This window comes from Podarcis bocagei, assembly GCF_964188305.1.
Source record: "Podarcis bocagei genome assembly, chromosome: 5".
NCBI lineage: Eukaryota > Metazoa > Chordata > Lepidosauria > Squamata > Lacertidae > Podarcis > Podarcis bocagei.
The window spans coordinates 85,926,536-85,953,469 of NC_138129.1; the positions used below are offsets into that span (position 1 = coordinate 85,926,536).

General features: G+C 43.4%; 1 protein-coding gene across 8 annotated transcripts in view; it reads left to right on the forward strand.

Annotated features, from left to right (window-relative positions):
- The window catches only part of KCNT2 (potassium sodium-activated channel subfamily T member 2), a 233,659-nt gene extending 216,918 nt beyond the window's left edge, over window positions 1-16,741 (forward strand). For 5 of the 8 annotated variants that reach the window (XM_081194322.1, XM_081194325.1, XM_081194324.1 and 2 more), the window contains 7 exons: window positions 3,467-3,568; window positions 4,556-4,639; window positions 5,239-5,367; window positions 9,394-9,414; window positions 11,579-11,879; window positions 13,655-13,739; window positions 14,207-16,741. In XM_081194322.1, the coding sequence (XP_081050448.1) occupies window positions 3,467-3,568; window positions 4,556-4,639; window positions 5,239-5,367; window positions 9,394-9,414; window positions 11,579-11,879; window positions 13,655-13,739; window positions 14,207-14,318 (834 nt within the window). In that variant the 3' untranslated portion in view covers window positions 14,319-16,741. The remainder of the gene's footprint in view (window positions 1-3,466; window positions 3,569-4,555; window positions 4,640-5,238; window positions 5,368-9,393; window positions 9,415-11,578; window positions 11,880-13,654; window positions 13,740-14,206) is intronic. The other 3 variants (XM_081194326.1, XM_081194323.1, XM_081194328.1) reach the window with 1 other exon arrangement.
- Window positions 16,742-26,934: the final 10,193 nt, after the last annotated feature.

The window sequence follows — 26,934 nt, forward strand, 5'->3', positions numbered from 1 at the left end:
ATTGACATGTTAGTGCTGTGATAACATTTGCATTTCCGTAATTATGGGCAACCTGGTTTTTTAAAAAAACAACTGTGGGAGTTTTTGGATGGGTTTTTTGTTCATTCCTTCTAACAGGGAAATATTAACATTTACTTTCCCACAATGGAGGATTAGAGGATGTTGATCTTGGATGAGGAAGAGCTGAATTTACAACAGCTCTCAGCCAGTGCCTCAGGGAGTGATCTTAGATAAGATGGCTTTATCTCAGCCTCCTCTCATGCAAATCTAACTCACAGGGTGGTTGGGACAAATTATGAGATAAGAGCAGCACACCAAGACGGAAAACAATGGGCATTTGTACTGACTGACAACAAAGACTCATAAGAAATGTCATTGGTACACAGCCCTACAGGGGGAAGGAATTGCCACATATATGATTAAGCTGCTATGGTCTTTAATCTTCATTAGCTTGGCAGAGATTTGTTGAGAGAGATAAGAGCTCCAGCTGCTGTGTTGTGTGGATGCCATTTTCTCTCAGCTTTGTAGTGGAGTAGGAGGCTCAGTTCGGGACATGGGTGGCACTGTGGTGTAAACCATTGAGCCTTGGGCTTGCTGATTGGAAGGTTGGCGGTTCGAATCCCCACGGCGGAGTGAGCGCCTGTTGCTCTGTCCCAGCTCCTGTCAACCTAGCAGTTCAAAAGCACATCAAAGTGCAAGTAGATAAATGGGTACCACTCCGGCGGGAAGGTAAATGGCATTTCCGTGCACTACTCTGGTTTTGCTAGAAGCGGCTTAGTCATGCTGGCCACATGATCTGGAAGCTGTTTGCGGACAAACGTTAGCTCCCTCGGCCAGTAAAGCTAGATAAACGCCGCAACCCTAGAGTCATTCGCGACTGGACTTAACTGTCAGGGGTCCTTTACCTTTACCTTTACCTTTCAGGAGGCTCAGTTGCTTTCTTGGACAGCGGGAGCAATGGTGTTCTGCGATGGCTCAATACTGCAAGTTTTGTCAGCTTGAGGTGTTAGAGGACTGGTCCAACCTTGTATATGATTCTTACGTTGGGTAACCCAATGTCACCTAGTTGGCTCCATGGAAGATCCAAGGCTTCCAAACCCAGTTCTCTCCAGCCTAAGTCCAACATGTTAACCAGTGCACCAACCTTTGCCAGCTCCCTATTTTCCAACTGTTGGCCGATCCTGACAAACTGAACACTCCCAGGGTGCCCAGCTATGGCAGCTGTTGCAATGAACTCCTCCAGTCCAAAACTAACTGCAATACTGCTGTTCTCTTTATATGATGAAAAGTATTTGGTGGTCTTTTAGGTTGGAGTCCCATAACACCTTATTTATTTAAACACATTTATTGTGGCATAAGCTTTTGTGGATATCTGTCATCACTTGCATAACATGTTATGCCTAGTTGCCAGGTGTATATGAATGGGTGCATTGTGGGGGTGGAGAAAAACAGACAAACACCATGAAGTGCAAAAGAAAAGAAAAAGAAACAGGACAACTCAGTGGAAGTTTAAATGTATGCACAAAGTACCGTATTTTTCGCCCCATAAGACGCACCGGCCCATAAGACGCACCTAGATTTTAGGGGGGGAAATGAAGGAAAAAATTTTTATTTCCCCCCCAGGTGCGCTGCGCTACACCAGGAGCTTGGGGCGTGCGGAGCTCAGCGCGCCCCAAGCTTCTGCGTGCCGGCAAGGTCTCCGCTAGCGTGGGAGAGCCGGCGCCTCTCCCAGGGCTAGCGGACCCCTGCGCTAATCCAGAAGCTTGGGGCGTGCTGAGGTCAGCGCGCCCCAAGCTTCTGCATGCCGGCAAGCAGTCCGCTGCCGCCCCAAGCCTTGCGCACCCGGCGGGACCTCCTGCCGGGTGCGGGAGGCTTGGGGCGGCAGCGGACTGCTTGCCGGCATGCAGAAGCTTGGGGCGCGCTGACCTCAGCACGCCTCAAGCTTCTAGGTGCGCGCAAGCAGTCCGCTGCCGGCATGCAGAAGCTTGGGGCGCGCTGACCTCAGCACGCCCCAAGCTTCTAGGTGCGCACAAGCAGTCCGCTGCCGCCCCAAGCCTTGTGCACCCGGCGGGACCTCCTGCCGGGTGCGGGAGGTTTGGGGCGGCAGCGGACTGCTTGCCGGCATGCAGAAGCTTGGGGCGCGCTGACCTCAGCACGCCCCAAGCTTCTAGGTGCGCGCAAGCAGTCCGCTGCCGCCCCAAGCCTTGCGCACCCGGCGGGACCTCCTGCCGGGTGCGGGAGGTTTGGGGCGGCAGCGGACTGCTTGCCGGCATGCAGAAGCTTGGGGCGCGCTGACCTCAGCACGCCCCAAGCTTCTAGGTGCGCGCAAGCAGTCCGCTGCCGCCCCAAGCCTTGCGCACCCTGCCTTCAGGGCGCCCGACGCTCCGAGAAGCAGGCTGCTATCCGCAGCCTAGGCAGCCCTGTGGGACCTCCCACAGGGCTGCCTGGGCGGCGGAATGGTTCCCGAAGCGTCGGGCGCTCTGCCTTCAGGGCGCTCGACGCTGCGAGAAGCAGGCTGCTATCCGCAGCCTAGGCAGCCCTGTGGGACCTCCCACAGGGCTGCCTGGGCGGCGGAATTGTTCCCGAAGTGTCGGGCGCTCTGCCTTCAGGGCGCCCGACGCTCCGAGAAGCAGGCTGCTATCCGCAGCCTAGGCAACCCTGTGGGACCTCCCACAGGGCTGCCTGGGCGGCGGATATCTTCCTGAAGCCTGGAGAGCGAGAGGGGTCGGTGCGCACCGACCCCTCTCGCTCTTCAAGCTTCAGCGAAAGCCTGCATTCGCCCCATAAGACGCACCCAGATTTTCCCTTCATTTTTGGAGGGGAAAAAGTGTGTCTTATGGGGCGAAAAATACGGTATAGTGACTATTCAAACCAGTATGTTTCAATATGAATAGAATCAAATGTCCAGTATTATGACATAGTTCTGTGCTGCCCTTTCAATTTAACATTTCTTTGTAGGAGAATTGAACTTTTAGGTAATACAACAGGAGGTATTTATTGGCCAATCTGTATAATGGGAAGAGATTAGAGTTTCAAATAAATGCTCTTGCCAGTTGAGGAGCTAAAGTGATGGGAACACTCAAAAGAAAAAGTTGTCCTCAAACTGTTGAGACTTAAGCTTTTCATCTTGAAAGTTTAGTGAGCGTGTATAGTAGTATAATAGTGATGACAGAACCTGTACATATGTGTGTGTGTGTGTGTGTGTAGGCACTCCTGTGTATGCAGATGCAAGGACAATCTCTCAAAAAATGGAGGGTCAGAAGGAAATAAAATCCATTTGAGAGCTGGCACTGCATTGCTCCAAGTAGTGTTTTAATGAATGAATCCGTAGCAGCATTAGAGGTCTACTTTGGCAGAATGCTTCCTGTGGGAAGCCCCAGTGTGCCATTCACTTAATGTTTGGAAGTGTTTACCGATTCTTTTCTCTCCCTCTCTCTCATCTTTTTCTCTCACCCCATTTGAACAGAAAGAACGAGAGAAGGGCTCCAATCTGGCATTCATGTTTCGGTTGCCCTTTGCTGCTGGTAGAGTTTTTAGTATCAGCATGTTGGACACCCTGCTGTATCAGGTATCGTGAAGGACAGAATTTATTCCTTTTCTGAATTCATACTAGCACCCCAACCCCATACTAACATCATAACTCAGCGGTCTACCCCAACATCGGGATCTGTGACATTGTGCCAGAATGCTAATGCCATTTCAAAATGTCACGCTGTTCACCCTGAGAAAGCAAAGAGACAACAATAACAAGCAGTTTATTGCATGCTGCAAAACATAGACGAAAAGCTGGTACTTCTGGGATGGGATTGGTGCTGAGCTGAGAACAGCTAGCTAGCTACCCATCTCAAAAGTTATTACGCCACTACAGACCTGGCTGCATTCATACAGCCCATCACATACTAATAATTGTATGTTGTGTAGTAGATCATCATACACAATACTTTGTAGAGTTTATGCTGAGTGCTAGCCATTATCTAAAAATCCTTGATATCTTGGGGGGGGGGGTATTGGAGATGTGATGGAACCTAGGATTGCATACTTTGCTATTGTCCCCATTCTTTGAGGGAGCATGGCAAACAATTCAAAAGATTGCTATGGACAAAGAAAAATGTGTTTCTGCAAACACATTAGTTGTATAAAGCTCTCAGAAAATAAGTGCATCATTAGTTGTGAAGCTGGTCTTCCCTCCACAAAGTAAATATCCACTGCAAAAAAAAAAAAAAAGCAATATATGTGTTTACCTATTCTGTTTAGGAATGTTGATTACAATGGTACCTCTGGTTAAGAACTTACTTTGTTCTGGAGGTCCGTTCTTAACCTGAAACTGTTCTTAACCTGAGGTACCACTTTAGCTAATGGGGCCTCCCGCTGCTGCTGCCACGCCGCCACCGCACAATTTCTGTTCTCATCCTGAAGCAAAGTTCTTAACCCGAGGTACTATTTCTGGGTTAGCAGAGTCTGTAACCTTAAGTGTTTGTAACCCGAAGCATTTGTAACCTGAGGTACCACTGTACTCTGATATATACTAAATAAGTTTTCTTTTTAAAACTTGCAGTCTTTTGTTAAAGATTACATGATATCTATCACAAGACTTCTGCTGGGCTTAGATACTACACCAGGATCTGGCTTTCTTTGTTCTGTAAGTATTTTTATTTAATCCCATATAATTAAGTTTGTTGATACTTTGGTTGTTTCTTCATTTGTTTTTCATATTGCATTTTCTCCCTAAGAGTAGCTGTCTGATTGCTTTTAGTACAGAAAACAATATTAAAAAAAATAGGTGCAAGGCATTCATTCTTGCTTAATGGCAAAGCTGCAAATTGGACTTCCTCTCCTTTTCCCTGTGTGCTCTTCCAGATCTGTTCTCTGAAGCATATATTGATTTCAGGGGGTGGGGACAATCCCCTACATTGCGCAGGTAGAAGTCCTTTCTGCTAATGGGATGACTTCGATACAATCTCCAGTGCTTTATGAGGCGAAGGGATTTATAGATACTGACCCCATACATGAAAAATTGATCCAGCAATTATTTTTATTAATATTCTCCAGATGGTGCAAAGTTATATACAGTTCTGAATTGATTTATCTACAGAGTCTAAAGAGATAGTGTAGCCTAATATGTATGGTGACCAACTGGGATAAGTCGTTTGTATGCTGCAACAATTGTGTTAATATATCATTTGAGTAAATCAAACGTCTCCAAACAGTCAGACTCTTTTTGTTGCTGCTGTTGTATAGATGAAAATCACAGAAGACGATTTGTGGATCAGAACGTACGCCAGGCTCTACCAGAAGCTTTGTTCTTCTACAGGGGATATTCCTATTGGAATCTATAGAACCGAATCGCAGAAACTTGCAACGTCTGAGGTATGGATGGGTTACAGACAAGTTCTGATCAGGAATGTTTCAGAAACGTTACTCAAGTAATTTGCAATGAACTGTGACAGAGTGGTTTCACTTAACTATGTTTTGCTCACCTTTCTTTCTTCTCTGATTCACACTTTATGCTAGTTTCATTTGCACCCTATGTAGCACTGTTTTGAATCTATAAACGTAAAATGTGAGAGGGAGTCACACATCTACAAACATTTTGAAACATGCAAAACTTCAGTTTGCAGTTGCTCCTGACGCTTCTCCACTATGTGCTTAGAGAATTTAGTACTAAAGCTGGCCCAATATCCCACACATGTCTTGTAGTAGTTAAGTTCCTAGCGATCATTTGGGGAGAACAGCAGATTAGAAGTGAGAAACTAGCTATTTTTCATTTTATTATTGCCACTGCATTGCGTCATCATCCAAAGACACACCACACATTTGTTATACCATTGGTTGTGCTTCTTCAACTTCTCCATCGCAAGTTTAAAACTCTTTCACATGTGTCACTGCAACCTGAATCAAAGAACTGTCAAAATGCAAGGGGTACAAAGTTCATTGTAATAAATAAAACCTAGAGACAGATCTACATTACAAGAATCATGAGAATTGCTTCTGGCAAGATCTCTGAAAGACCAGTACATATGTTTATGTTTGCCTGCAAAAGTGTGTGCCAAGGAAGGATGCAAATTCTGACATAGAGAAAGTTACTATAAAACCAGCCCTGATACTTGGAAACAATTTGCTTGATTGCAGATCTTCAGCTTTGTTTCATTCTAGGGATACATGAAATTCTCCTGGCCAATTTAGTGAAATTCCTCAGATACCGTACCTTTGCCCAAGCTACAACCTTCTGTTTTGCCTCAAATTTAGTTACAGGGAAAATTCAATGACAGCTTTATAGCTTTTAACAAATTCAGCAATCAACACTTATGAGAATTTATTATTTTATAACTGTGTAACCCTGAGGAGTGCGTTAGTAATTTCTGTTGAAATCATAGGCTATGATTTTTGTTGGAATCATAGACCTCTTGTAGCTGGAAGAAATCTCAGTATCATTGCTTCAGTTTTGTGTGCTGAATAATAATTTTGGCCTGGTTTAAACAGAAGGTAAGGTAGTGGAACTATGTAAGAAGAATTAGATCTTATTTGCCTGGAGCACTATCTTATTAGTTGGTAACTTATATTAGCTGTGAATGTTTAAATCACATTCACTGGAAAATACTATGGCATTAAAATATGACAGTGCAATATGTGAAAACATGGATTAGGCTCACATTATCCTTATGTATCAGAAACACTTATTTGTAGATGTGGGTGGTGCTGTGGGTTAAACCACAGAGCCTAGGAGTTGCCAGTCAGAAGGTCGGTGGTTCGAATCCCTGCGATGGGGTGAACTCCCGTTGCTCAGTCCCTGCTCCTGCCAACCTAGCAGTTCAAAATCATGTCAAAGTGCAAGTAGATAAATAGGTACTGCTCCGGCAGGAAGGTAAACGGCGTTTCCATGCGCTGCTCTGGTTCACCAGAAGTGGCTTAGTCATGCTGGCCACATGACTTGGAAGCTGTACGCCGGCTCCCTCAGCCAATAAAGCGAGATGAGCACCGCAACCCCAGAGTTGGCCACGACTGGACCTAATGGTCAGGGGTCCCTTTACCTTTACCATGGAACTTAATTGAGGAATCTGTTTTCTCAAAACCTTGTGAAAATGTTAAGTAATTCTACACTTCTAAAGCATGAGAAACAGCTTGTAAAGCATAGGTCTATTCACTTAAGTCCATTTTTGTTTAAAAAATTAAATAGTCCTGCAGTACACCTCTGTTTTTGTTATAATTTACAGTAAAATAAATTTGCACAAATTTTCTGGTATGCAATTGGTATGAATGTATTTCCAACAGCATAACATGCAACTCTGCCATTTATTACATTCTTAGTTATATTCACATTCAGTTATGATGGCCATTAGGCCCATCGTTACTTAGAATCCACAATTTTTCATAATGCGAATTTGTGGAACAGAAAATGAAAGTTGAGGATATGTAGGGTTTTTTTAGTTTGTTTTTATTTTAAAGAGCGAGAACTTTCTGTGCCTTGAGAAGTCACTAATCAAGTTATAAAACAGGAACACTGCATACACATTATCTAACACAAAATAATAGGGATTAAATATTTTGTTGCTTGGGCTAGGGGTGGTGTGAGACTTGTTCTGGAAAATTTTGCCACAAAAAAAGCTGGTCCCATTTTGAGCTAGCTGCACCTCTTTCAATCTGGGCCTGACTCAAAATGAAATGCAATTTTCTGTCATGGCTTCCCTGATGTCATTACATTTCTGGGACTTGGTCCAAAGTTGCTTGGCTTAAAATGGAACCATGTGTACATTTTACAGCAAAGGAGACCCCTTGCAGGACATCTGGTGTCGATCTGAGCCCATCCTCAGACAGATGGAGGGAGCCAGTAGGAAATCAAGGAGTGGCCCATCACTTGGGCTTATCAGGTGTTAATACTGAACTTTTGACAGAAATGCTTGAAAAGCTCAAAATAAAAAAATTCCTTCCAGTAGCACCTTAAAGACCAACTAAGTTAGTTCTTGGTATGAGCTTTCGTGTGCATGCACACTTCTTCAGATACACTGAAACAGAAGTTGCCAGATCCTTCTATATAGTGAGAAGGTGGGGAGGGGTATTACTCAGAAGGGTGGTGGGAATGGGAGATTGGCAGATAGCTGAGATGAGCCTGTTGACGACTCTTAACGACTGCAATAGGTCTTACAGGAAAAGGCAAGGGGTGAAGAGGTGAAAAATGGCTTAGTCATGTATAATGAGATAAGAATCCAATGTCTTTGTTCAAACCAGGTCTCTCCATGGTTTTAAGTTTGGTAATGAGTTGCAATTCAGCAGCTTCTCTTTCCAGTCTATTTCTATTTCTAAAACCATGGAGAGACCTGGAATGAACAAAGACATTGGATTCTTATCTCATTATACATGACTAAGCCATTTTTCACCTCTTCACCCCTTGCCTTTTCCTGTAAGACCTATTGCAGTCGTTAAGAGTCGTCAACAGGCTCATCTCAGCTATCTGCCAATCTCCCATTCCCACCACCCTTCTGAGTAATACCCCTCCCCACCTTCTCACTATATAGAAGGATCTGGCAACTTCTGTTTCAGTGTATCTGAAGAAGTGTGCATGCACACGAAAGCTCATACCAAGAACTAACTTAGTTGGTCTTTAAGGTGCTACTGGAAGGAATTTTTTTTATTTTGACTATGGCAGACCAACACGGCTACCTATCTGTAACTTGAAAAGCTCAATTGATTTTGGGAGTGAGCAAGGGTGGCTTTGTACATCCCTGACTTGTGCTGGCCAAATGTGTACTGGTGACACCAAACTAGTTTGTTTGCTGCTTTTCTTTAACAGGATAGTCAGATAACAAGAGAAAATGACAAAGAGAAAGTTAGATGGGAAAATAGCACCTGGAGAGAGATACTGTAAAAATAATAATAATCAAATGTGGTTTCTATTTTGCAGGTTAGGATTAAAGGTGAGTCTCAGCTCTGTAATGGTTGAAGACTAACCATTAATTGACCAATTTCTAATAAATATTTTATTCACTCAATATAACTAAAGTCTTTGTTTGAGATCCACAAATCTGGCTTTAGGACTTCATATAATGATGTCCATTGACTTTTTTGCGGGGAGGGTTTGTACATTATATATGTACTTGAGTTACATGGAGTGAATAGAATGTTTTTATATATCTATAACTTACCTTACCAAATAGGATGGTCAAGGGCAACTTGGGAAACAATTCCTTATGTGAGTCCCACATTCATTTGTTCAAACGATTGCAAATTGAAATTGCAAGAATATTTTACACTGCACACACAGCTAGCCATGCATTTATTTGTACAATCCCAATATTGCGATCACTACAAATTGTCTGTCTGTATTCATTGTTTGGACACTTGTTTGAATGGTGTTCTGTTTTCTTTCCCCTTCGCCTGACCCCCCTCACTTTGTATCAGTCTCGAGAAATGGCTTCACAAGTAAGTATTTGTCAAATGTTTCCATATGCCCAGTCTTGGCCTAGGCCAGGAACAGCTTACCCTTGGGGGGGGGGGGCAAATCTCCCCATCCAAGACCCCACCAATTTTGTCAGCAGTGACAGAAATATATTAGACACAGTACTGTTGTGTGTGAAGCCCAGTGCCCTATTGTGGCATCTCCTTCCAAGTTATCAAATAAATTATCTGATGAGAGGAGAGGGTTCAATAACACCTCCTCTTCACCTGGTATATATAGGTCAGCTGAGAAGGTGGAGGCCCTGTTTATGTATGTGTGCAAGCATGTGTCATGTGTATGAGAGTGTGTCTGTGATGTGAGAGTGTGGAACAGCCACTCCCTTTCTAGTGGCCCCCAGAGAGTTGGCCATGGGTGCATGTCAGCCTTGAGCTAAAGAAAGAAAATAGTGAGCTGTTAGATGAAAATCAGAAATCACAGTGAATCAATAGTACTTTTTGTATAGGTAAATTAAACAATTTCTAGCCAAAGATAATACAAATTGTTTGAGGGTCCAATTTAAAGTGCTGTTTTTGACCTTTAAAGCCTGTGAACCGCCCTGAGACCTGCAGTTATAGAGCAGTATATAAATTTTATTTATTATTTTTAAGAATTGCTTGGAACCACAAAAACTAAAGGATCACATTCCCCATATGAAACTTTCCAGATCTGGATAATGTCATCTGAGTCCCGTTTCTGTGAGCTACCTCAGATGTAGGTTCAGAGGGTGATAATGAGAGAACAGACCTTTTCTGTAGTAGCCTCCATTCCTTGTTTATGGAATGCTCTCCCCAGAGTGGCCTGCCAGGCACCAACTTTGTAATCATTTCAGCACCGGGCAAAGATGTTTTGTTTTTCTGGGCATTTGGACAGTCCCTATGCCACCATGTTAAATTGCTGTATTCTTTTGTATTCTTTACTTGCGGGGAAATCGCTTTGGGACTTTTTAGTGGAAGGTGATATACAAATTTAATAAACTGATTTAAGGGGATGTGTTAATACTGCAATCTAGTAATTGCATATAGTCCTGACTGTGTATAATACAGACCACAGGGCATTCCAAAATGAGACATTCTATCTAGTGGTTTTATAGAATTATGAATGTTGTGTGCATTCGTTTCATTTATAATATAAGCCAGTCCTCAGAATTATATCACACTCTGAATGTGACCAGGGAGCTCTGTCCCATATATCATCACCTATGGGAAAACAAAAAGCATAGGAATTCATTGAAACCTTATTGCTCTTGTATTATATAGGTTCTCCTATTATGAACACACACCCGATCAGTGATAACAAAATGCCATGCCTGTCATTATATTAATATATCATTGTGAATGTGGAAATTGTGCCAAACTGGCCTATGTTCTTCTCCTGTTGTAGCTTCCACTCTGTTTTGCCCAGTGCTTACTCATTCTGACCCTCACATGGAATAGTAGATACATGAGCCTAAGGAGCCTGTGCTCACCAGCTTCTTTGATCTCCTGATGCAGCAAAAGCTTAGAGCCAGGGCAGTTGGGCTGTGCCATTTGGTTGCGGACCTTCAGGGGCCCCACGTAAAACTGAATCTGGTTCTGCAACAGGTTCAGGGATCTGAATAGTCTCCCTCTGATGAACAAACTTCTAGCTTGTTCCATTGTTTCCATTGCCATTTCTCAGACTCTGGTTGCTGTGAACCTATTGCACTTCTATGCTGAATGCAGATGTGTTGTTGGAACAGGCAAAAGTAAAAGTGAGGTGCAAACCCAATCAAATGAATATGCCAAAGTATTTGGCCTGATAGCCTTGGTGAGATTTAGCTATCACCTTCATGTTCTGCCCTTTATTTTTCTTCTGCATACTCTTTCACCAACACCATGCATTTTGTGCAATACGGCCTTAAGTGATTCCATCCCAACCAAGTTCTTCCTCCAATTGTCTAATGTTTGGTCCAACGAGTTTCCCCAAAGAAATTCATAGCTTTTCTTTTGCATGATTCATATCATGGGTTTCCTGTGCCAAGCATTGACTGTACTGAATAGTGGAACTGGAGGCAGGGAAATGAAAGGGAGGGAAGAGGCATTGTCCTGAGTTAATTTTTTAAAAAATGATAAATGGGAAAAGCATTTTCAAAAGGATTTAATTTCTTGAATGTTTTGGTGTTGTCTTTAGTCTCAAATTTCCATCAGTGTGGAAGAATGGGAGGACACTAAGGATAACAAAGAACCGTTTAACTGCCGTAGCAACCATCGTAACTCAACATCGAGTGATCAGTCAGACCATCCTTTGCTGCGACGGAAAAGTATGCAGTGGGCTCGGCGGCTGAGCCGAAAAGTGCCAAAGCACTCGGGGAAAACTGCAGAGAAAATCAGTCAGCAGAGAATGAATCTTTACAGAAGGTCAGAAAGGCAGGAACTTGCTGAACTGGTGAAAAACAGAATGAAACATTTGGGACTTTCAACAGCAGGATATGGTAGGACATTCCTCTCTAAAGATAGATGCAACTTTCATTTTATGTATCAATGTATTGGAGGAAAGAAAGTGGTCGCATTTCCTTGCCAACGGCTCGTCAGCGAACTTTAGAAATTGTGGGATAGAGAGCAGACCCTCTGATAGATAAATAGCTCTAGAAAGCAGGGAATAGGTACAAATGGATAGTTCTTTCAGTGGAGAGAAATAAGGTCCCTTAAAACTGTGTATTGGGGCAGGCGCTACTTCATTTCTTCATCATTTTTCTGGAATTAGTGATAAGCAAAGAAATGGCCAAGTTTTTTGAATACACCAAATTATTCCGGTGAAAATCCAAGCAAAATATGTTTCTTGTTAAAAAAATGAAGATCTGGTGAATATTTCGAATTTGGTAGCCACTTTCAAATCATTGCTAGGTTTCTGTACAGGGTCATCATTTTTCTTTTTAAAAACAAACATACAAACAATTTTTTTTTTTACTAAAATGCTTATAAAAGGATCAATGATAATTGGTTAAATATAGCTTTTTCAGTTCATGTAATTATAAGAGCTGGAAGGGACCACAAAAGTAATCTAGTCCAGAGGTTCCAAATCGGTGGTTTGCAGACCCCCCCCCCATGTGGTCTGTGGCACTATTAATATAACAAAATCTACCACAGAGATAGAAAAAAATTCAAAAGTAGGGGGTCCATGGCCTGACTTTTGAAAAACAGGAGGTCTACAGTACTTAGCTAATTGGGAACCACTGGTCTAGTTGAATCCCCTGGAATGCCGAAATATTTTGCCCAATGTAGGGCTCAAACCCTGAGATTAAGAGTCTCGTGTTCTACTGACTTTCAGAAGCTATCATGCTTTCATAAACAGTATAATAGAGTAATATTCAACCATTTCAGACCAGGACTTACCTTTTGTTCCTCCGTGAAACACAATGTGGGACATACTTTCATTGATGATCAAATATTTTATACAGTAGTACCTCAGGTTAGGGATGCGGGTGGCGCTGTGGGTTAAACCACAGAGCCTAGGACTTGCCAGTCAGAAGGTCGGTGGTTCGAATACCCACAACGGGGTGAGCTCCCATTGCTTGGCCCCTGCTCCTGCCAACCTAGCAGTTCGAAAACACATCAAAGTGCAAGTAGATAAATAGGTACCGCTCCAGCAGGAAGGTAAATGGCGTTTCCGTGCGCTGCTCTGGTTCGCCAGAAGCGGCTTAGTCATGCTGGCCACATGACCCGGAAGCTGTATGCCGGCTCCCTCTGCCAATAAAGCGAGATGAGTGCCGTAACCCCAGAGTCGGCCACGACTGGACCTAATGGTCAGGGGTCCCTTTACCTTTACCTTAGGTTAAGAACTTAATTCGTTCTAGAGGTCCGTTCTGAACCAGAAACTGTTCTTAACCTGAGGTACCACTTTAGCTAAAGGGGCCTCCCACTGCTGCTGCTGCTGCGGCGGCGCTGTACCGTTGCCGCCGCACCACCAGAGCACGATTTCTGTTCTCATCCTGAAGCAAAGTTCTTAACCCGAGGTACTATTTTTGGGTTAGCGGAGTCTGTAACCTGAAGCGTCTGTAACCCGAGGTACCACTGTATTTCTCTTTCACTTTCTGCTTCCCCTACCACCTCATTTATTCCTTATCTTTTCAATAAAATAAAGTGGCGGTTTTGGTATGTCTGCTTTGATCCATCATAGGTCTAAGTATGACCTTCATGTCTGAGTCATTTGAAGTACAAACCATGCATCCTTTATTATTCTCTCTCCCTCCCTCTCTTTCTCCTATAGATGAAATGAATGATCATCAAAACACTCTTTCTTATATTCTGATTAATCCTTCTCCAGACACACGACTTGAACTGAACGATGTTGTGTAAGTTGAGGACATAAAACATAAGAATTCACTGAGCTTCTAATTTGCACTTTCATGCAGCAGAGAACATTTATTTCTAAAGCTTAGCTGGGAATTCTCATTTTTTTTAACATTCTCAGCTTGAAATTGGAGGATTAAGCAGAGTGAAATATTTCGGCTTCCACACACTTATCACAACTGCTTCCAGTTTGCATAATCCTGATATTTCAAGCAATAGCACCCAGCGCTGCATGTCATTTATCTTGTCTATTTACTCATGGAATTGTCATGAAGCCAAATTGGAGTGAAGGGAGGAAGCAATGCTTGCTCAACAAGCCGTCTTGGTTTGTTGAAATAAATTGTGGAAGGTATGCATGATACATTGATATCAGTTGTGCTGTTACTAGCTATGATAGGGAATCATTGTGAATTCAGTTGGGAGTTTTCTTGTTAAATCTAATGACAATTGTATGTCTATATTTTTGTAGATATTTGATCCGCCCAGATCCATTGTCATATGTTCCAAACACTTCATCCAGCCGGAAAAACAGCTTCTGCAACGCCGTTGCACAGGACACCAGGGAAGAAACACAGCTTTGACGCTTCACACAGATCATTGATGAAAAGACGTTTTTATACAAATAGCTGTTTTGAAATTTAGTGAAAATAAGAAGATGGATTTATTATATCCAAGCCTTTAGGCATAATGGTCAGCTAACACACACCGGGCAACTACTTTACTGTAACCACAGGAACGATTAGGAAAAGCTGGGTCTGGTTTCAAAAAAACTAATCTGTCTTGGAGATAAAAATAACAAAGAGAGACCAAAATCAAACAAGTGTGCCCAGAGTGTTGCTCAGTGAAAGGAGGATTTTAATGGGGAATCTAAATGGATTATTTTTTCAAAGAGATATTAGAAATTAATATATTCTTTTCTTATCCTGGTTTTCGTCAGCCGCTGTGGGGAAGTGGCTCAGTTCTTAACCATGCTGTGTACAGCATTCGTTATTATTTCTCTGTCCCACAACCATAAACTTCTGGTTGTTGCAGTTAAATTAAAAATCAAAGGAAGTTTCAGGCAAGTCCTAACATCTTAAAACTGGAATTCAAAGTGAATGTTCTGAAAATTCGCTGCTTGGTGACAATAACCCAGTATGCATTTCCTCTGTTTTTAAGTTTGTCGCATTTCATATCTCTCCTATAGCCTTTTTCAACCAATTTAAATTCCTGGCTAATTGAAAACATTGTTTGTTTAGATTTGTAGCCCTCAGCATTTAAAGACTCAGGGCAAATGTAGCATCACAAATAAAAATGCAGCAATCAATCTCTGTACTAGAGACTCACAGTCTAAAGGAGAGTGGTGTGGCAAATAGCTCCGCATTGTTCCCTGAGTTTGGAACCCAGCAACCTGGTAACCACAGTCCTGCTTGCTGTCAGTGTACAGAGACATAGAAGTTCAGAAGATTTTATCAGACTCAGGCAGAAAACTAAGCTATTTTGTACACTGGATTTGGGGGGAGGGTTTTTTGTGAAGAGTCTGTCACGAAGAGGGAAGTGCAGAATGCTTGGGGGTACCTGCTACTGTACACTGCTGAAGTTAAATTAATGACTTGCTCAGTTCCTTGGTCACCAATTAAGAACAGGATCTTGTGCATTGTTTGAAAAAGCAAGGTGTATGGAAGGTACAATAGCCTATGAAATGTTCAGACAACAGGTAGCTCAAGGTCCACAGGCTTGTAAGCTTTCTACGAAAACATTTCTGCCAGACAGCTTAGCACCATGCTGCTACTGTATGGAGAAGGATTTGTCCACAAGAGTGTCATTCTGTAAGAAAACGAGAGAACAGTTTTTTCACTGGAGAAGGAGCTTTGAAAACCAGAAGAGACCTACAGATTTTTGGGGTGGGTGGGTTGTTTTTAGTTTTGCCTGCCCCTAGTCTAAGCTAGTAGTTAGACTATAATTTTGCTGGAGTCGGAGTCGTGTTCTGCAGCGTTGTTAATCTAATAATTCATTCAGCCCTAATCCTATCTAAGGCAGGCCAAAAACCAGTTGGTTAACTTTGATGTTGTTCTTGATTGAGATTTAGCCACACCTATGGCCTGATTCATTCATTATTGCTACTGTAGGGGAGCTGCTTCTGTGTCACGCCAGTTAATGTCTTTTGGTTTGGACAGCTTCAGATGCACATGTTGAAGGAACATGAGAATTGTGAGGTTGTGTCAGTTTCTCATATTTTTTCAGTCTTAAATTTAGTTCTCCACGTTTGTGATTATTTATTATTTTAAAAGAGCCACCATGAAAATTCATCAGCGTTTTGATGCAAATTTCTCCTAATATACACAGGTTTGTATGCAACTTTGCCTGCTATATACATTTTTGCAAAGCAATTTCCCCAGATAAACTGCATTTTGTATGTTATTTTCACTAATATATGCATTTTTAGGCATACTCTAGTATATGCATTTTTGTACACATTACTTGGATGGAGAAACTGCGTAGCAAAATTCGGGGAGGTGTGAATTCAAAGGATGACTGTGTGTCGGCTTGTATACTGTTTCAGAAAATGCAAATTAGGCAGGTTCGTCCTTAAATGCAAGCTGAAACGAATTTCTTCCCCATCCCTAAGTATAAGTAGGGATGTTTATATATTTTTTACTAAAATAACAGGAGTACATACATATTACTACACAAAGAACTGTTGGGACATGACAAATGGAGTAGGTTAGGGACAACGTCGCCTGTTGTTTGAAGTCCTTATTAGTGTTACATGTATAGGTTATGTTTTCTATATTGTTTGAAAGAGCTGTTATAAGTTTATGTGTACAAATCAAATGACGCCAAAACTGCTCAACAAAACTATCTGTGCATGTGATGGTAGCCTACTGCATACAACAGCATTTTAAATGGTTGTAATATTTGTTGTAGGGAACCAGCTATTGTCCCAGCCATATGCACTAACAGTTTCTTTATTTCTCATTCTTCCATGTGTCAACTATGTGAATTAATAAAAGCCATTTTCTTATGCAGTGTCACAGTGGTAGCAACTTCTCTCACAACTTCCCCCTGTGTAGCTATGCTATCTGAAGCTCTAGTGCCCATTTCCAGGTGTATAGATACAACATGTTGCAGGGCGGAGGTCTGTGTCATGTTTTTCCAATTGTTCCATCTGTGCAAAAACTCCAGCTTGCCAGATGGAACAATACCCTCTCCATCTTCTCCTGACACCCTGAGCAAATTTCATAGGGTATGGGAAAAGAAGAAGGGGGTGGTGGAAGACCTGTTGTACAAGTGGAAGTTCTTGTACAGGGCTTTCACCTTCCACTGATTGAGCTAGTTAACCGAATGCTGCTCAGAATATTTCCCCTCCTACTTGCTTCTTGGGTGTGTGATTTGTACAGGCTGACAACAACTCACTGAAAAATCAGAGGCCCTCATGTGGCAATTAGATATTGTTATTGCTGTTTTAAAAAGATCCAATTCATGTGAATGAAACCTTTTTCCTAATTACCATGTGGGGAGGGGATGGCAAATGAGGAAGAAAAGGTTAACCTTCTGCACCTTACATGTTGTGAGCCTTGAAAAATCACCTCCACTTGTCTGGCATTTAAGCTTGGGGGGGTGACGCTCCTATTGGTTCAGATGGGGAAACAATGACAGTCAAAGAGGGAATTGGGAAGAGAAGAGACTATGGGTAGAATATTTGTAAATGTAAGACAGACAATGTGAGATGAAGGGGTTCATGCTTGTTTTTGCATGTGGATGGGGGGATGGGGAATAATAGTGCCATGCCTTTTTTTGTAAGGGGGCAGCTGCTGGTTGTCATTGTGACTCTGAAGCCAACATGGACTCATAGGAACTAATTCTGTATCCTTTGTCTCCTGGTCAAAGTGTTAGAAATTTGATGATCCCAACATTTTCCAGGGAAATTTTGCAACTTCACTTATCCATCCAGTTTCTAACACTTCAGCCAGGAGACAAAGTATATAGAACTAGTTCCCATAAGCCCATGTCAAAATGCTGGTGAATACTATTCTCTGACCCATTTAAAATCTCAATAATTTATGGTCTGGAGAATAATATCAGAACATTTTGACATTTACTGATAAAAGTCCAAACAATTCCATTTCCAAACTATATCCATCAACAACAATTACAATGGTATGGGCAATGTTAAAAAAGGAAGGAAGAAAGGAAGGAAGAAAGGAAGAAAGAGAGAGAGAGAGAGAGAGAGAGAGAGAGGGGGGGGGGAGAGAATAAGGCTCATGATCCTAACATTTTCCAGTGAAATTTTACAACTTCACTTAAAATCTTAAGGTTTCACTTTAAATGTCTTTCATGTTTCTGAAACAGCACAATGTTAGGATTTTCCCCTGGCTAAACTGGGATGTCTTCCCTATGTGTCCCCCCCCCCCCCCCCATTCCAACAGCTTAATGTTGATCTCCACTCTTCCACATATCGCCATTGTCAGTCCTTCTGTTTCATCCATTTACCCTGCTATTCATTCCAACCAGTGTTAGGGAAGAGCATTTCACCACATAGGTTCTTCAGCTTTCTGCCAGTCCTTCAGCTGCGCAGAAGCAGAACGAATTTTCAGCAGCAGCACTTTAGAGTTTCCTAAGCAAGGATAAAGAAGAGATTTGTGCTACCTTTGGTAAGGAGAGGTTTATTCATAGAGGTTCCTTCATTAAGTAATTGAGTAGAGGTGCTTGCAAAAGTGAACATCACTGCAGAACTGGGGTAGGTGACACACAGACCAACCAAATAGGCCACCCCACCCAGATGCTCATTAATGCACCCCACTTGTTTTACTTCCCCTTCCATGCCACATGACAAATCATTTTTCAAAAACTGGCCTTTTTTCAGAAGCAGCTGTGGGAAGTGAGAATCTATTGTTAGAGGTAAAAAAATATTACTTGATTGGACTTGACAAAGTTTTGTGCTACCAAATAGGTAGCTATTTGCTGTCCAGATCACATTCATAATAGGCCTTTAGTTTTTAAAAGATTGTATGAAAAATATATGTGAAGCACAACATTTGACATCTGTCTGGCTAAATTGCATGAAAAATCGAACCCCCACCAATTCCGAGAAAGATGTAGCAGCTTTCAATTATTTAGAAGAGGAACAGAATGCTTATAGGAATTGGACTATTTTGTTGCATATTCATGATGCTTCAAAATGGTTATTGCTCCCAAATTTGCAAAAGGAATAAAATATCCGTCATAATATAAACTAGCCTTGGGTGAATTTTTCACCCCCATCCCACTTAATTCACAATTCACTCATTCATTCCAAGCTTCTGTCTTGAAAATGCAAGGAAATTTCTCCCTCCCTCCCTCCCTCCCTCCCTCCCTCTCTCTCTCTCTCTCTCTCTCTCTCTCTCTCTCTCTCTCGTGCTTTCCTGGAAATTTTCTCCTGCTTCATAATGTTGGGGCATACACACACATTTATTTACTTAATTTTGTTTTAAATATTCCTGCTCCTCAGCCAAACAATGCACCCAGAGCAGCTTGACAGAACTGTCTTTGCCCTTGTTGCAATCTAAAAGATGAAACAAGAGGAAAAGGGATTGCATAACAATTGAATAAGAATGACAACCCAGGTGTGAGTGAAAGGAGGCCACGACTTTTATTGACTACACTGAGTAGTGACTATGCTGGTTTACTGCCTGCCTCAGTGCCCAGCAGTCTCCTTGCCTAAGCTGACAGAGCTAGTATCGGAGGCCATGTTGAGGACTTCCTGACTGCTGTTTTGGGGGAACTTCAACATCCATTCCAAGACAACTGGCTCTGGGGTGGCTCAGGACTTCATGGCTGCCATGACGACCATGGGGCTGTCCCAACATGTCATCAGCCCAATTCACGAGGTAGGCCACACTCTGGATCTTGTATTCTCAACTGGGCAGAAAGAAGGTGATATGAAAGTGGGGGGATATTGACATAAATCCCTTGTAATGGTGCAATCGCTTCCTGCTGAGATTTAGGTTTTCAGAAAATTTTCCCCTCTGCATAGGTGGGGGACAAATTAGGACGGCCCACCCTTGGAGACTGATGGATCCAATGGGTTTCCACATAGCTCTGGAGGATTTTCCAACTGATATAAATGATGCTGCAGTTGAAGCCCTACTCTCTTTCTTGCCTCGGTCATGGACTGGATGAAAGCCAATCAACAAAATTCAATCCAGATATGACTGAGACATTGTTAGTGGGTGGTTCCCTAGACAAGATGGATGGGAAGTTGCCTGCTCTTGATGGGGTTACACTTCCTCTGAAGGAGCAGATACATAGCTTAGGGCAGTGGTTCACAACCTGTGGGTCTCCAGATGTTGTTGGACTACAACTCCCACCATCCCTGACCACTGGTCATGCTGGCTAGGAATGATGGGAGGTGTAGTCCCATCTGGGGACTCACAGGTTGAGAACCACTGGCTTAGGGGGACCTTTGCTGTCACTTGATGCTCAGGTGGCCTTGGTGGCACAGAGTGCCTTCCATCAGCTTTGCCCATATCTGGACAGGGAAAGCTTAACTTCTGTTGTCTATGCTCTGGTAACCTCTAGGTTAGATTACTGAAAAGCGTTTTATGCAGGGCTGCCTCTGAAGATGTTTGGAAACTTCAGCTGGTTCTGAATTTGCTGGCCAGGGTGCTACCTTGCAGGGTACAAGGTGATTTGAGCATGTAATGCCACTCCTGGCCTGACTGTACTGGGTGCCAATTATTTTCCAGGCCCAATTCAAAGTCGTGGTTTTGACCTACAAAGCCCAAAACGGCTCAGAACAAAATACAGTGGTATTTCCAGTGGTTCTGGAGGTCCGTTCTTAACCTGAAACTGTTCTTAACCTGAAGCACCACTTTAGCTAATGGGGCCTCCTGCTGCTGCTGCTGCGCCGCCGGAGCACGATTTCTGTTCTCATCCTGAAGCAAAGTTCTTAACCTGAGGTACTATTTCTGGGTTAGCGGAGTCTGTAACCTGAAGCATATGTAACCTGAAGCGTATGTAACCCCAGGTACCATTGTACTGTATAAACTTGAGTATAAGCCGACCCGAATATAAGCTGAGGCACCTAATCTTAGCACAAAAAACTTATTGACTCAAGTATAAGCCGGTTCACCACACCACAAACCTGGTGGCGGCGGCAGCAGCAGAGGAAGAACAAGCAGCCTGAAAGGGCTGCTTTCGGCTGCACGTTCCTCCACCGCCGCCGCCGCCAGCGGCAAAAGTGGTGGAGGAGGAAGGAGCAGCCCAGAAGGGCTCCTTTCGGGTTGCTCGTCCCACCTCTGCCACTCACAAGAGCAGGCATAGGAGCTGCGGTTGGGAGAGGCACAGCACAGTGCCTCTCCCAACCGCGGCTCCGGTCCATGCCCTTGCGAGAGGCGGACGGCAGTGGCGTAACCAGCAGTAAGAAAGGGCTCCTTTAGGGCCGCTCGCTTCTCTGCCGCCGCCGCCCACCTCACTCGAGTATAAGCTGAGGGGGCTTTTTCAGCATAAAAATGTATATACGGTATATATACGGTACCTCAATGACCTCCTTTCCCTATATGAACTAACCCAGACCCAGACCCTGTTCTTGTCGTCTGAGGCCCTTCTTCATGTGCCTTCTCCACCAGAGGTCCAGAAGGCGGCAGCACAAGAATGGGCCTTTCCTGCAGTGGCTCCCTGTTTGTGGAATTCTCTCCCCAGGGAGACTTGCCTGGCACTTTCCTTACATATCTTTGGGCATATCTAGGCGAAAACTTTCCTCTTCTTCTAGACCTTTGGCTCATTAAATAATTTATGGCCTTTTAAACTTTTTTTGGGGGGGGATTATTGTTTTCGTTTATGTATTTTCGTGTTTTTGTTTTGTAACGCCCCCCCCCCCCAATCCTCAGATGAACAGTGGTATAGAAATTTAATAAAATAAATAAAGTGACATTGGCATGACATTGAATCAGGGTCCCTATCCCGTAAGACTTCCTGTCTGAAGATCAATACACCTGCTAGGTCCTTTCATCTGGTCAGCTCCCATGGTATTCCCATACCTGAAGACCCCTTAAGAAGACTCCCAGTGATGATGGGAGTTGTATGGACTCAGAACACCAGCTTTCCAGGTGATCCCATGTTTACCATTAATAGCTGTCTATACCCAACTACAGGGACGCGGGTGCTGCTATGGGTTAAACCACAGAGCCTAGGACTTGCCGATCAGAAGGTCGGAGGTTCGAATCCCTGCAACGGGGTGAGCTCCCGTTGCTCGGTCCCTGCTCCTGCCAACCAAGCAGTTCGAAAGCACATCAAAGTGCAAGTAGATAAATAGGTACCGCTCTGGCAGGAAGGTAAACAGCGTTTCCGTGCGCTACTCTGGTTCGTCACATGACCCAGAAGCTGTACGCCGGCTCCCTCGGCCAATAAAGTCGGTTACGACTGGACCTAATGGTCAGGGGTCCCTTTACCTATACCCAACTACCTTTGATCCACCATTTTCTTTTAAATAAGCAACCTAATACCAGGCTAGGCTTTGTAGCTAAGGACTTACTTGCCGAAAGAACTCTTGCAAAGAGAAGCATATTCACAAAAATAACTCTGTCGTGTAGCATTAACATAGCACACAATCAATCCAATTAGCGATTCTGCTGCCATCTAGAATTTTTGCATATTCTCGTTAATTGTGAATTCTATCCACATGAGGGGTGGCTTTTTCTTTTTCTTTTTTTGGAGTGAACAATATGTCATTATAGCCTCTGAAATTCCTCGCAATTACAACTCAGAAATACATCCAAATGAACTATCTAAAGTTCTGTTCAGTGTTCCAAATTTGAAGCATCCCATTTTAATGCATCAGGAGGTTCTTTTGTATTGATTTATTTATTCACTTCATATGCATCTCGTACTCTTTACTTCTCTGGCTAGCATGGCAAGGGCACAAGCCTGCCAAGGTTCAGACTGCCAGGCTGAAAAACATGTGGCAGCTACTGGCCTGTGCACAGTGCTGAAATACTTGACACGGACTGTTTCTAGTCTCTGTCACATTAGCATTTATTCCGCTTAAGTCCATCCTGTCCCATTTTCACATTAAAATGCTTTTTTAAAAAAACTGCAGGAAAATGTCTTATGTAAACACAAAGGGACCCCTGACCATTAGGTCCAGTTGTGGCCGACTCTGGGGTTGCAGCGCTCATTTCGCTTTATTGGCCGAGGGAGCCGGCGTACAGCTTCAGGTCATGTGGCCAGCATGACTAAGCCGCTTCTGGCGAATCAGAGCAGTGCACGGAAATGTCATTTACCTTCCTGCCAGAGCGGTACCTATTTATCTACTTGCACTTTGATGTGCTTTCGAACTGCTAGGTTGGCAGGAGCAGGGACTGAGCAATGGGAGCTCACCCTGTCATGGGGATTCGAACCGCTGACCTTCTGATCAGCAAGTCCTAGGCTCTGTGGTTTAACCCACAGCACCACCCGCGTCCCTATGTAAACACATACTTAAGAATTTATTTATTTTAAAGCTTTAAAAAATTAAAAATCTCCAAGTGGTATGGAAGATAAAAGCAAGAATATCATTTAAACAAACAACAACAACATAAAACTAGAAAAAGAAACAATACTATAAAAGCTTATAAAAACAAATTAGGAACTCAAGCAAATGAAAACCAGGTACTGAGCTTCATGGATCAGGAAAAGCCTGAGGGTTGGGGGGAAGACAGGTATTTAGAAGGCATCTGATGCCAGTGATGGTTGATGCTTCACATATTGGAGAGGGGAGGGTATCCTGCAGTGCAAGGACTATTATTATTATTATTATTATTATTATTATTAGTAGTAGTAGTAGTAGTAGTAGTAATTTCTGCAGCCACTCTGAGTGGCTTCCAGCACATATAAAAACATAATAAAATGTCAAACACTCAAAACTTCCTGAAAAATAGTGGAAAATGCTAGATTCGGGGTCAGAAGAACAGGGATTTACCCAGAAGGAGTGCAGAACACACATACATGTGCTTTTGACTCACCAATCTGTAGCCCCGCTCTCTGTAGGAAGGTAGAGATGGACTCCTCACCTGTCATTTGTTGTTAAAGCCAGACAGCCACCAACTTGCTTTCTATGTGCTTAACACATGGATCTGCCACAGTTACATTGTGCTGGGCCCTGATTTGTCCAAGATCGCCAAACAGGTGAGTTGCAAAGGAACCACTTATGGAATCCATAAATATTCAGGGAAGCCAACACATTTGACACATCTGCTGAACCACGCTGCTTCATTACAGGGCTAATTACCCTGGAAATGGATTTTGCCTGCTTGAACAGATGACTGCCTCTTGGGCACACCCGGCAATTCCAGACTTTATTTAGCTGCCTGACAGGAAGCACCCCTTTTCAACCTTTTAAAAGGCATTTTGCACATTTACACCCATTTAACATGTAAATTATGTCCCTCTCAAATGTACAGCACATGCATAGGTTAAAGCCTATATTGATCTCCCCTTTGCATTCTACCCTCTGTTAAATTGTTTATTGAGGTCAAGCTGAGATCAAGCAACAGAAATGAAAACGTTAGGTCCATGAATGGTTTAGTTAACCTTGAATTATGTACACATGCGACCTAGTGCAGATGTTATTTAAATGTGTTGGTGGTGCAAATCAAGGATAATCTTGATGGGCACAAGAACATTTCAGGAGTTTGAGTACATGGCAAATGCAAGGGCCAATTGTTTTATTAGGCATTAGTTGATTGGTAGTATCTTAGCTGTAAGATCAGGTATAGGTGACTTGTTGGTGCCTCCAGATGTTGCTTCTACCATTCAGGACCACTGGATTTGCTGGCTGAAGCAACTCAACAACATTTGGAGATTTGGAGGACCATCATTTTCTCCAGTGAGGTCCACTGAGGCTTCTTCTTCTTCTTTGGTGATCACTTGTAGCCAAGTAAGATTGTCTTCCATAAACATGGTTTTAACAGTGAGCCTGTAAGTGACTGTGGAGGCCAATTCTGGATCGACATGTCTTTCCACAGTGGGGACAGAGGTTTCCATGTGGGAGTTGATCACCGTGAGGGTTTGCCAAGCGTCCCTTCCTCTTAGCACATTTCTCCCTTTCATCCTGAGTTCAAAGCCCAAGACACCTTTGGTAAAGGCTGTTGGAGCACTTGCAGGCCAGTGTTTCCCAGTTGTCAGTGTTTATTTTTTTTAGATTTGCCTTGTGAGAGTCTTTGAACCTCTTTTGTTGACCAGCAGCATTATGCATTACCCACATTTTAAAGTTTGAAATAGAGTAGTTGCTTTGGAAGACGATAATCAGGCATCTGCACAACATGACCAGTCCAACAAAGTTGATGTTGAGGAATCATGGCTATGACACTGGTGATCTTTGCTTTTTCCGGTACACTGGCATTAGTTTTCCTGTGTTCTCAAGTGATGTGTAAAATTTTTCAGAGACACCGTTGATGAAATCTTTCGAGGAGTTGGAGTTGGTGTTTATAAGTGGTCCATGTTTCACAAGCATACAGTAAGGTTGGTAGTACAATAGCATTTTGGTTTCCCTGCGAATGTCCCGGTCCTCAAAAGCTCTGGACTTCAATCGGAAGGAAGCTGAACTCGCAGAGCTCAGGCAGTGCTGGATTTTGGCAACAGTGTTGGCCCTTGTGGAAAGATAACTGAGGCAGTGTGGGTGGAGCACCATTTCTCTCCTGGCTTCTCAAAGTAGTAGTGTACTGGCACTTACCAAGAGCTTGGCCTGGGGCAATGTAGACTGGCACCACCGCCACAAGCTGCACCAGACCAGACAGCCCCACCCCTGTCTTCATGGTAAGCACCAGCAACCCACTGTGATGGGAAGCTGGGAAAGCAACAGTACTCCAAAGCATGGCCTCACCAGTTGCTACTGACTCTTCCCAGTCCTGCTTTAAATGCTGCAGTGCAATGAGAGAAGACACAGCCCTGTGCAGGTCTCCTCAGTTGAACTCCCTCTCCATTAGGCCAGCTTGCTGGTCATTTGACCTAATGCCTTGAGTTCCCAGAAAAGATGACCATGAAGGTATCACGCGAGTAAGCCGCTTCCCTGACCTACAACTAGCAAAACTGTACCATGGAAAATTATGCCCATAATTTTAATTCTGTTTTCATTTCATTTTATTGATTTAGTGACATGGCTAAGATTTCAGAAATGAAATCTCATTATCAGAGCCATCCCCTCGGGCTCGGAAAGATTACCATGCTATGTGCTGTACAATTACTTGATTGAAATTGGACAGATGATCATAATCTCTGAAGCGGCATGCTGGATGCCAATAGGGAAGCTGGTGAGGCTAATGGGCATGGCTAACTTGGAGCCATTAATTTCAATGGGTCTACTCTGAGTAGGACTTTCTTGTAGCTTCCAGCTTGAGTGATTTAACACTGTAGCACTAGGGGAAGGTCTCAGTTAGCAGCGAGAAGTGAGGGATATTTTGCCCCTCATGCAATAGGGATTTTTAAAAATTGTTGCTTATAAGCAAAGAAGAAGAAGAGGAGGAGGAGGAGGAGGAGGAGTTGGGACATGATTTCCTCCCTTTCACTCCCCTTAAGGAGTCTCAAAGCGGCTAACAATCTCCTTTCCCTTCCTCCCCCACAACAAACACTCTGTGAGGTGAGTGAGGCTGAGAGACTTCAGAGAAGTGTGACTAGCTCAAGGTCACCCAGCAGCTGCATGTGGAGGAGCGGGGAAGCAAACCCGGTTCACCAAATTACGAGTCCACCGCTCTTAACCACTACACCATGCTGGCTACCCTTTGCACTCTGAAGTCATGTTTCAAGCTTAGATTTGGTGAGGTCATACCTGAGCAGAATTTTAGATTGAGCAGGGGCCATCTGGGATCACAGTGCTGGCTGAAAATATCTCTGACTACCATACTTACTATACTGTACGAGGTGTGCTCCCTTTAGTGGCTATCCCAGTGCTGGGGTCTCAGCTGATACTGAGTTGTGAGCAGTGCTGAGAAGTGTAATAAGAATCAAGAATCAAGTTTCTCATGATCTTGTTTAATGTCTGTTACTTCTTTGCCTCGTCTTTTCCTTTAAAGGTAAAGGTAAAGGAACCCCTGACCATTAGGTCCAGTCGTGACCGACTCTGGGGTTGCGGCGCTCATTTCGCTTTATTGGCCAAGGGAGCCGGCGTATAGCTTCTGGGTCATGTGGCCAGCATGACTAAGCTGCATCTGGTGAACCAGAGCAGCGCACTGAAACGCCGTTTACCTTCCCACTGGAGCGGTA